Raw genomic sequence first — 11,958 nt, 5'->3', positions numbered from 1 at the left:
ACTCATCTGACTTATCTTTTGAATTCTAAGGAGACTTGGTCAACTTATTATCAAAACAAGATTCAATATTCACATCGTGAGATTCAACGAAAGACAGATTTACAATATTGCAACAAAAATCATCAATGATAAGCATGTCATCTTCTTGATCACAAGGAGTTATTCCTGAAAGAAAATATTTGATAATCGTGTCAAGCTCCTTTTGAAAATTTAACAAATTCAAATCTTCATGTAGGAACAAAGGTTCATCCAACTTATTTGAACAACCATTACCATATAATTCATAAAGAAGAAAATCATCGATGTCATGGTCATCCAAAGGTTCTCCTTGATTAATGAGTGCAAGATTGACAAGAGGAATATCAATATTTGAAAATGGTTGATTGATGAGGTCAGATGAATCACCATCATGAGAGATATGGGAAAGAAGGCTAATTTCTTCATTCACAAGATGATCCTCCATTTCAATGATTTTTCTAGGTCCAACATACAGAACATCGAAGGGAGGAGGACATGGGACAAAGTAAATACCCAATTCTTCTTTTAGAAGTTTAAATTCTTCTTGGTTAGAAAAATATGATTCAAAAGATTTCTTTGACATCCAAACTAAGAATCGAAACCTCTCATCCAAAAACTTCCAGTCTGTGTTCTCATCCAGAAACTAATAACAAGCATGAAGGAACTGATCAACAAAATTCTCAAGAGATTCATTCAATTCCATTCTTAGTTGATCAATTTTGTCAATAACATCCTGATATTCATATTTATCGAAAAATCGATAAATCTCATCAACCAAGTGATCAAAATATGTGATAGAAGTGATGGATAAATAATAGCACCATTGCTTCACACGAACATCTAATATGAGGGTAAACAACCGTGCAATGATTTCTTTTGAATCAACACCATTCAAGAAACAAAATTCAACAAATTCAACAATGTATCCAAGGACAATTGTTGTACCCTTGCCATCAAATTTAAATCACGACAAATCATTTAAAAAGTCCACGAAGATTGTAAGATCTAAAGCTTGTGTAAAACACCTCGGGACTATGATTTAGGATGAATCCATTAAAGGTAAAAGATTAAAACAAACTTCAAAGGCTCAGCTTGTCATCTAGCCCTCATTCTAGCACCAAAAATGTTGATGGTGCTGGATTTTGCCAACATTGTAAGGGGTCTCTTGATGTGAAGTCCCAATTAGACCTCACACCGTTTGGTGCAAGAGTCCCATCTGATCATATGGCCCGACCATCGTTAAAATGGTTTTCCAATAAATTCCTTGGTTACAATAGGACATAACATAATACAATGCCTCTTTGGGGCAACAAGAATGTGAGCTTTGTGAGACGCTTGATGTAAGGTGTATGAGGGAAATTTCCATGGATGGTGAGGGAAATGAGCCACCAATTATAAAAGTAATAGGACTATCCTAAAGGGGGACCCATGAATAAAAGAGAGACTTGTTGAGTAACTGCAGATTAGTCCACATGATAAAAAAATAATCGTTAAAGTGTAACAACATTAATTCAATAACAACAATAAATAAGCAACGAAATAGTTCATGAACCTAGCATGTAAATAAAGAAACATATACCATACAAATAACTAGAATAGTCCAACTATATATAGGATACATGTATGAAGGAATTCTAACTCATTGAGCTTCTGATAATAAGTGAGAGATCCCAAGTACACTATTACACGAGTGAATCATTGTATCCAATAGTGGAAGGCGAAGCTACAACTTGCTTCTCCAAAGAATAATCTATCTCCTATGTAGTACAAGAGAAGCCACAACTAAGCCTCCCAAGAAAGCCCCTTTTTTGAGTTATGATAAGCTATTTATAATAAATACAATAACTCTTGAGCGTGTCATGACTCTTTGACTTATGTGACTATTCATATTCTAATATGACTCATTACATTCCAGTGTGTCGCCATTCATATTCCACTTGTGTCCCTTGGACTTCATTACATAACATTTATTACATAAGACAATTTACACATGAAACAATGGCTTAATAAGACAAAATTGCTAAAAGACAAAAATCATGAAATGGATAGATCATGTGCTTCTTCATGGAGTTCATTTGTGATATAAGTGTGCCATGCTCTTAACTCCTTTGCGATGACATTGATTTGGTCTGGAAATTCTCCTTTGTAGTGTGCCATCACCTCCAATGCTTCTAAAAGTATGTTCTTGGAGTTTGAATGGACATTATTCCACAACCATGAAAACTTCATGTGTGCTTTGTCTAGTGCAAAGGCATACTACTGAATAAAATCTTTGGTCACTTCCAGGCCTTGCTGTTTTATTACATGCTTGATTTGTTCAATGTAATCTATGATCTCTTTGAAATACGACCTCCCTACCTTTGATTGCTTCTAGAGATTCGATGGAAGACATACCATGCTTTTGTGTAAGAGACTCAAACCCATTATGCAGCCAGTTATATGCAACCATAGTGTTAACCAATTGTGCTCCCAAATGTGAGTAATTCTGTAGGTGGAGTATCAATTGCACTTTATCTATTTCCGCAGATAGCTTATCCTTCTTTTCCAAATGCTCTGAGGCATTTGGGTATTTGGTAATCCACTCCTACATCTAGTCAACTGCTCTAGTTATTATCTGTAGGAGTTTCACCACTTCTTGTGCATTCTTCTGAATGCCAATGAGAGGAGCCATGATCTGTTGTATAAGTATCATCTCATCGTATAGTCGCGTCATGGTATCCTCTATTGGTCCTAATTCATCTAGCATGGTTGAATTTCATTCTTTGGTATTACAGTTATGCGATAATAGCCACTGGTTCTCCGCTGCAAGATGATCTACCTATTGCTTCGTTGCAACAAGTTCTCTTCTCAGTTTGACATTATCATGTATCAAATACTTTGAGTTATCATGTGTTGCTCTAGTGAATGCAACATTTTCTGCCACAACTTCCCTCAGATTTCTTCTAGTGTTAGAGGTGATCACCTTTTCTGTCAGCACTAAGACTCGATTTTGAGGATCATTGGGAAAGTACCTATGCCTTTGCTACACGATCCTCTTCTTTAGCTGTTCAAATGTTATGATGCAAACATCTATGACTATGTCTGTTGGTGGAGGTGTAATCCCCATCTCTTTGAATGGAAGATGTCCTCATGTGAGTGGTTTTTCTCCTGGAGTACTGGGCTCATCATCCATGGTCTAGATGGTGTCTTCTTCTTCATACTACTCCTACTCTAGTTCATGAGTCAATTGTTCTTCTTCTAGCCTATGTGTTGCTTCCTCCTCTTGAGACTACCTATGTTGTTCTTCCTCTATCTGTCCCCTCTCTTCTTCTTCTATCAGTTTCATTTCAAGCAACTCATCCTGCTTCTTGCTCTCCTCTTCTTCTCCTTCCCTCCTCTCTAGTTTTATCTATGTAGCTCCTATATTTTAAGGATCAACTTTCCATTTTCCGCTACTCTTCCCTGATGAGTACTTGATCCTTTTCCTGGGATCTAACTTCTTTACTTGAGGCGTTGTTTCCTCCTCCTCCTATTCCTGCTTATGCAATTCATGAGTTGGTGTATCGTGAGGTGAACTGGTATTCATGGCTGGATGTGTCTTCATTGTGGAATTATACCAATTATTTATCTTTTCATCTTCTAGTTGGCATATTGATGAATACCTTGTATTATGCCTAATCCTTTCACAATGATTCCTTGAAACTCGCCTAGGATCATATGCATGGAAATATTTTGTGGCGAAGTGTAGGATGTGCATCTCTTCAGTTTTGGTTGCTAATGGCATGTGACTCTTTAATTCATATAATCTAATCCTTAATGGGAATACGGGCCAAGGGGATTTCTTCTTCTTGTGAAGAGTTCCTGATAGTCCCTTGTTTAGCTGATTTTCCACCTCCTGCATGACCACCTTTTTTTTCACATATTACGACATAATATGAGGGGTCGTTTGACATCCAAAGCATCTGATTTAAGTTTCCTTGGGTGCGGCAAACCAGTTCACAATATCTTTAAGAGACTCCTTCACTTGATCTGTCATGCATGGTAGATCAATGTCGAATATCAAACAAAAGATGGTTGCAAAGAAGTGTTCAACCAATCTGTCGTATGTGCCTTTGAAGCTTCTTTCTGATAAACACCCTGCAGTGGAAATAAACTAGGAACTTCTCTTTACAAGTCCAGTTCCAATACAACTTCGAGAATGCATATCGTGCATAGGTATGATCCAAGAGATATGTAAACATGTAAAATTCTGGAACTTGATTTTCTTTCAAAGATGCTTTGACTTGCCCCACCTGTTGCTACAACTCAAATGATAATATATGCCCCCAAATAAAATTTCTTCCATGATTCACCACTAGAATGAGGATATACATCCAGTTCTCTTGGAACACCTCATCGTTATTGTGCCCAAACATCCAACAATACATAACTATCAAATACTGATATACATCTCTTAAGATATTTGTCAAATAAATTGTTGTTGGGCGATGGCAAAGCTTGGCGGGTTCTTGACACCATTGCTTGATAACATCAGTCGTGTCGAGGTTAGCCCATCTTTTGTAAAAGGAATCATTTGCATATTCATTGGGCTCAAGAGTCTTATAATATTTTTGCATATCCTCACCATAACATGTGACGAGGTTTTCACCACTTTCACTGTGTAGCACAAGGTGTGAGTCATTCGTATGTGTAATTACCCATTCAATAACTTCAACACATGGCATGACCAGATATATGTACATGATCCTGTGTATCCTGGGCTTCTTAATATTTATATATGCGTGCACATCTTCTAAGTCCTCAGGAAATGTCTCCTGCATGAACATGTTGTAGATCTTGCTCGAGGTAACCTTTGTCGTCTTGTAAATAAAACATTGAGTGTCTGCAATAGATAAGAACATTGGACTTTGTAACTTCAAGTGGCTTGTCAAGACTTTCTCCTGAAATTTCTCTAGAGGATACTTTGTGTGGTGACATGTCTCCAATAGATGACAACACAATAGTAACACTTGTAGCATGGACACCTATTTGTGGAATCACACTCATAGCGACAAGATCAACTTAAAACAACTAAGGATGCAACAATATTTGTAAATCACATTCAAAGAGTCAACACGAATGATAGAGCATAAAAAAATATGAATGACAACCAAAAATATCTTGCATGCAAGAAAAAATATACATGAAGACTAGGAGGGCGCACTCTTGAAGCACGAAGAGACATGCATGGTTAGGGGCTTTGTAGTGCGTTAGGGCACTCTAGAGAGAGGAAAAATCAGCCAGGGCGCAGTGTAGCACCATGAAGGCTCAAAGGAATGAGAAAACATGGCTTCAGTTCTTCCCTATGCGCCCATGCCCTTGGGAGACAAGGAGGTCGCACTCTGAACTGACAAAGGATGAGGAAATGGGAGATTCAAGTCTTCAAAGTGTGCCTATGCGCTCAATACAAAGGAGGGCGCATTGTCACATGTTGAAGGGATGAATGATGAGGCTTTGTGCCTTTGTGATGTGACCATGTGCGCTAAGCAAAAGAGGGTGCACTATAGCACTCCAAAGGGTCAAAGGGAAAAGCTTCATGCCTTTGTGATGCGTCCAATGCCTAAGAGGAAAAATGGGTTGAACATGGCATAATTTTCAAGATTGAAGGATTTTTGAGCTCAAGGAGTGCGCTCTGCCTGAAAAGAGCCCAAAAACAAGTACATAAAGAAGAATTCGATGCTAAGATAGGAGAAGAATGATTTGCAAGGCTATATAAGTTGTTGTCGCATGCATGGTGGAAAATGAAGAGTTTTAGGAACGTGAAAGGTTTCTTGCATACGATAGTAGATTAACACTTGTAAGATGAATATATAGCTTAAACACCAAAAAACACACTACAAAAAAAGAAATTGAAAACAAACAAAGCAAAATTTGACAGTGACGTGATAAAACACAATAAAGATTTGAACTTGGAAACTTACTTGCTTTAATGGTTGATGGAGATCTTGATGTTTTTCCAGTTGTACACTCAAATGAAATGATGATGAAGGAACGATTAGATGACTTTATTTAAAAAGATCAACATGCAAAACTAACTCATGCATGAGAGCCACTTGTCGTCAGATGAAAGGATTAGTTAAGGAGGGTTAAGGCAATTCCTATTTTCTAGGATTTCACCCTCATGCGACAAGTTGGATCATGCATGCAATTGGATAGGGCGTAAGTCTTCGTCACGAAGGATTGCGCCTAGGTAGGGCGCACTTTCTCAGCCTGCAGGATTGCACTCTACTTTCAAAGAATGAAGAGAGTGCACTCACCTCAAGTGCACCCTTCGTCAACTCAAAGTGCGCTTTTGCTTTTGTGAGAGATTTTCTTGCCTTTTTATTGCTTTTTCTGCTTTTGTGTTCCTTTTGAGTGTGTTCATGGTTAGAAGGAAAGTTTCTAAGTCAAGGTGGACCATGAGTTCACCTAACCATAGACTTTAATAACTCAAACACTTCTAATGGTTAAGTGACGACTCTTGAGACACATTGACCTAGGAGGATGAGACACTAGGAGAAATCACACAAATAACAAATCAAACTACATGATGACACATAGGGGATTTAAATGGCAGTTAGTGTAGGCTCCAAAATTGACATGGGAAAAAATTTTGGAGGGTCATTGTCACAACAACAATAGGACATCTGGAAAAGAAAAATTACACTTTCTTAAAGTTTGAGGATATTTGCATTCCCAAGAATTCGAGAGGATGGGGTTTGCTAAATCTAGAAGTTTTCAGTAGGGCCCTTACATTAAAGTCTTTATGGAGAGCGTTCTTTGATGAGGGAAAAGTTTGCAAAAGTTGATAAAAGAGAAATATTTGAAATAGACTTATGTTATGGATTGGCTTAGATCCAAAAACTTATTATCAAAGGGATGTTCATTTTCATGATGAAGCATTATCGGTTCTAAATCATTGTTAGTTGAAAACCTTAGGTGGGAGGTAGGGGATGGCACATCAATTATAGTGGGAGAAGATCATATTGTTGGCTTCTCTAATTCCTCAATCCTCAACAAACAACGTATCATAATTATTAGGGATAAGGGGAGATATTTCCTCAACTAGATCATGCAGGAAGCAGAGAATTCTATCATTGGATCAAAATGGATATCTACTAGCGAGATTGGTTTATGGGGGGGTCCTGCTCTTCATTAGGAAGTTCTCAGATTGGATATGCTGCAAGCAGAGGTTTATTTATCTAGGAGACTAGATAAGTTGGTATGGATGACACATTCCTGGAGGGTTCTATCAAGGTGTTTGAGGCTTACATGCAATCATTCAAGAGAAATTGACAAATACTCCATCTTGGGGGTGTTTGAACATTTGGAAATGGAATTTCCCTTTAAAGGTTATTTGGTTGGTTAGTTATTAAGAATAAAATTCTTTCATGGGAGAACCTCTTGAAGAGGGAATTCTCGGGAGCAGGGGTTTGTCTTTTGTGCCTTTCATAGGAAGAGACGATTGTTCACTTAATATTGGCATGTCCATTTTTGAAGAGGATTTGGGGTGGTACTTTAACAATTCTAAAGATAAATAAATGTTGGAAAACTAGCTCAGTTGAAGAATGCTTAGAGTTAAGTTCCAAATGGTGCCAGAGTTCTTTCAATTACCCCTCCATTTTTTGGGGTATATGGCAGTGCAGGAATAAGCTCAGTTTTGAAGACAAGATTTCAAATATTGGAAAATACTTGCTTGAAGATAGTCAGATACTTTTCAGAACACAAATTTTTCATGAGCCCTTACGTAGATAGGAACATACATTACCAGTCCATACCCTACAATTTCCTAAGGCATATTTCAATGGGGCTAGAAAAATGGCATTTATGGATGCAATGGGGTGCTATTCATTAATAGGGGGCACTTCTACAAGCTTTAGTGGAACATAGGTAATGGTACAAATATGAAGGATAAATTGGTGGTGTTGTGGGGTTTACTTTTATTTGCAAAACATGTGAAATTATCCTCCTTGTCCATATTTGCTAATTCAAAGGTAGCAATTGATTGGGTAAGATATGGATTTCCCATCAAGACTTCTCCTTTAACACATTAGACCAGAGGGATCATAGACCTTCTAAAAGATTTCAAAGATATTTCAGAGTTCCACATTTTAAGGGAATTAAACGATATAGTTGATTCCTTGTCTAAGAAGGGACTTAATTCGTAGTTGGGAAGCATTATGAAGAGTACAAGGGTGGAGCTAGTAATCTTGAAATTTTTCCTTTGGTTTAGTTTGTCCTTGTTTATCGTTTACAACAAACCATTGATGGACTATTACTTCGCAATTTTTGAAATTTTTAGGTATTGTGAGGCAGTTAATTACCTCACTATTTTTAGTTGACTTATGTTATATGGGATATGTTGCTAGGAATTTCTCATATTTTTGTTTGGCTACTCTGTAAGTAGATTGACTCTTTTTGGGCGTGAAAATGGTTAGTAAATGTTGCATATACTTGGTTTATTTATTTGGTGAATACAAAAAGATGTAACTACATTTTTAATACTAAAAAGCAATTGGCTTTTTTCTTTGATGAAAAAAATAAGATCAAATGTGGGCCCTTTTTCACAGCGAGAAGGAAAGGGAGGAGAACAATTAGGATAGGACATTGTCACAACAAAATCTCTAGAGATTTGGTAGACAAAATATTACGGTTGATGAGGAATGGAAGAGCAAATTGATGAGGCAAACCTTGCAAGAAAGGGAATGGACCATCAATATCGATCTTATGCATCCAATGGCAGGGACTAGAAGGTTACATTAATGCATACACCTCATATATGATGTGTCTTAGGAATGAGAAAACATATTTTAAAAATGATTGGTATAGACGACCAAGTTTTAAACCTTGAACATATCAATGACAAATAAACATTGATAAAAGAGAATTTTTCCAATAAAAAGTAAACTAGAAGTGGTTGTCCTAAACCTTGTAGTTTAATAAAAAAGTGCATTTATAAAAATAACAAAAGAAAAAACCATCATATTCACATATAAAAAGAGAGAAACCAATAATATTATTTTTATACTATCAAATTAGAAAAATAAATTCACAGGCTGTTCATAGACCCTGGAGCATAAATAGACTGGGGTTTTGGCTCAGACTTTTAATTTAATGACCATTTGTAAATATCCATATAGTTCTTAATGTTTTTACTTGTCTCTCTGCGAAGAGTACAACATTCACAAATGCTTATTATTTTTGATATTTCCACCTTCGAGGTGGATTCTCAACTTATGTTTTGGACTGTGAAGTATGGTTTTGCCATATGTATATGCTATGCACCTACAAAATATAATTTGTTATAAATAAATGAAATTACGATTTTTTTCTACGAAAATATATATATATATATATATATATGAACTCATTATTAAATTATCGTATAATTTCTAAAATTTTATAGCAAGATATAAAAATTAAATTTCCAAAAAGTTAAAATGGATTTGGGGAATCATACATTGTTGCCATTATCATAACATCAAATCCATGTAACACTTTCAAAACAACACCCAAGGTGCTTAATTTTCCTTTTCTCAATTGAGATGGGCCTAAAGCATTGACCGATGGAAACATCCATCTCCTTTTTCCATGTCACCACATAGGATTCCTGAATCCTCATAAAACCCTAAATGAAATGAAATTCAACTCAAATGAAACATAGGATCCCTCAATCCTCATAAAACCCTAAACCCTCATTTCACCACTCAAATGAAACCCTAAATCGTCGCAGCACCGTGCTCACTTCTGGTCTTCGAAAACATTTTGCCATCCGAACCATCATTCAGGCATCCAGTCTTGCGGGCTCTTCCAGGTAGTTATTTCTCTGTTTGTGCTTTTAGTTTCAGCAAGGGTACGCTTAATTCTGAGTTTTCACTGTTGCAAAGATAATGTCTATTCAGCGAATATGGAAACGTTTGATAATGGACGAGGTCGCACTAGTATCCACTTGTGTATCGATCCCAATTTCGCTGTTTTGTCCTCTTGCAATTAATGCAAATCCCCACATAAAAGTCGCCAAATTCTGCACGGAAACAGCAATCGCATCCCCAACTCCACCAGATGGGGGCGTCGTTACAGATTTTTTCATCAACAAATGCGGTATGTCAGAGAAAGATGTTTCAAAAGTCCATAAACTCCACAAGAGCTTGATGGATAAACCAAGCCAGGATTTGGAAGAAGGTTTGGAGTTGTTAAGTGAATATGGTTTGACCACCCCTGCTCAGATTCGAAAGGTGGTTCTTATGAACCCTAGGATTTTCTTATACAAATCCAAAAGGGACTTAAAGTCTAGGCTCAGATATCTAAGGTCTATCATCAATAAAGAGGATATGTGCAAGCTTGTTTATACCGATTCAATGATTCTTAATCTGACTGAGGATAAGATTAAATCTGCGATTTCAGTCTTGCAAAGATTGGGTATTGAGGGCGATGCATTATCGAAGTTATTGGCAATAACACCCCGTCTCCTAACGTATGCGGAGGAAAAAGTTATGGAGACATTTAAAGTGGTGGAGGGTCTGGGTCTTGAGAGGGGATCCAAGACATTTGGGTACGCTTTGCATGCTTTACTAGGAATGGGGAAAGAAAGGCTAGATCGAAAACTGCAGTTATTGAGCAGTTTAGGTTTCTCCGAAAAACAAATTTACAAGCTCTCATATCAGATGCCGGGGATTTTGTCAGTTTCAGAAGAAAAACTGAAACGGAGCGTAGATTTTCTTGTCAAATCACAGGGGCTTCCATTGGATGATATTGTTAGATATTCCACTCTGTTGACATGTAGCTTGGAGACGAGGATAATCCCTCGGTATAGAGTAATGGAGGCCTTGAAGTCCATGCAACTGTTGAAGAGAGAGGGGATTTCTCCACATTTTGTTCAATACACAGACAAAAAGTTCTTGGAAAAGTATGTTAACGGGAATCCCGAATACTCCTCTGTTCTGCGGGATATTTACTACGGAGAGAAAGCTGTGAAAGGTAATAGTTGACAAGGAGACTTGCAGTGAGTGTGTTTCAGTCAAAAGGATTCAACGAAAGTTGTGAGCAGCGTCAATCAATATGAGATTTCATTCGCTGCTTTTGCTTTTAAAGTCTTTTGTGCAAGCAACCAGAGAATGTAACAGCTAATGGATTCCTTGGCATAAAAGAAGGGTACTTGTAACAGGGGGCAGCTATCAGTTTTGAGAAGCAGATTGTAAAACATGAGAGATTCAACAGAATTGCTGTTAAGTGAATATGCAACTCACCCTCCTTCGTTCCTCCATTGTTTCTTAATGCATAATTCAACTCATTTCCTTCGTTCCTCCATTGTTTTTTAATGCATAATTCAACTCATTTCATTTCATTAGCATGAGAAGGGCAAATAGCTGATTTTGATTTGTAATTAACACACCACAGACATAATTATGTTGCCAACTCGTACTTGTATTTGACAGAGTTCAGGGCCCCTCTGAGCACATACTTATCTCAGAGCAAACACCTCATCTTTGCAAACCATAAACAGAGTTATGCTCTTATTTGAATTATGCTCTTATTTGAATGGATGTTATTAATGGTGTAAAAGAAGTAGTTTAACTCTTATATAATGGCAGATGGTCCTTACCAATACATGCATTCTGGAATGGATGTTATTAATGGTGTAAACAAAGTAGTTTAACTCTTATATAATGGCAGTTGGTCCTTACCAATACATGCATTCTGGATGAAAAACAATATAGTAGTTTTAACTTTTTGGCAATTTCTGTCATTTTTCTATCCTTGTTCTTTCTAGTTGTCTTTTGTGCGACTTTTCTGGAAGCTTTTCTCGTTGGTTTCTCTGGCCTAATTTCTCTAAAATATAACAAGAATTTAGTGAAATCACAAGTTTGATGGGTAACCCTGCATAATGGAAGTGCCCTCGGGGTTTTTCACGGTGTTGAATCCATATTTACTGTCAAAAAACCA

The 11,958-nt window shown here is 37.0% G+C and overlaps 1 protein-coding gene across 1 annotated transcript; it reads left to right on the top strand.

Moving 5' to 3' along the window:
* Positions 1–9,686: 9,686 nt before the first annotated feature.
* Positions 9,687–11,702, top strand: LOC149236114 (transcription termination factor MTERF8, chloroplastic-like). Its single transcript, XM_089461509.1, has 2 exons — positions 9,687–9,829; positions 9,918–11,702. Exon 2 carries the CDS (start codon positions 9,939–9,941, stop codon positions 11,001–11,003), a length of 1,065 nt encoding a protein of 354 aa, XP_089317635.1. The 5' UTR covers positions 9,687–9,829; positions 9,918–9,938; the 3' UTR covers positions 11,004–11,702.
* Positions 11,703–11,958: the final 256 nt, after the last annotated feature.

The sequence above is a fragment of the Pinus tabuliformis genome, chromosome 8, assembly GCF_031772625.1.
Source record: "Pinus tabuliformis cultivar Carrire ecotype Pingquan chromosome 8, CPIR1, whole genome shotgun sequence".
In the NCBI taxonomy this organism is placed as follows: domain Eukaryota; kingdom Viridiplantae; phylum Streptophyta; class Pinopsida; order Pinales; family Pinaceae; genus Pinus; species Pinus tabuliformis.
The sequence above is the reverse complement of the archived record's forward strand: the minus strand, read 5'-3'. Positions and strand labels throughout refer to the sequence as shown.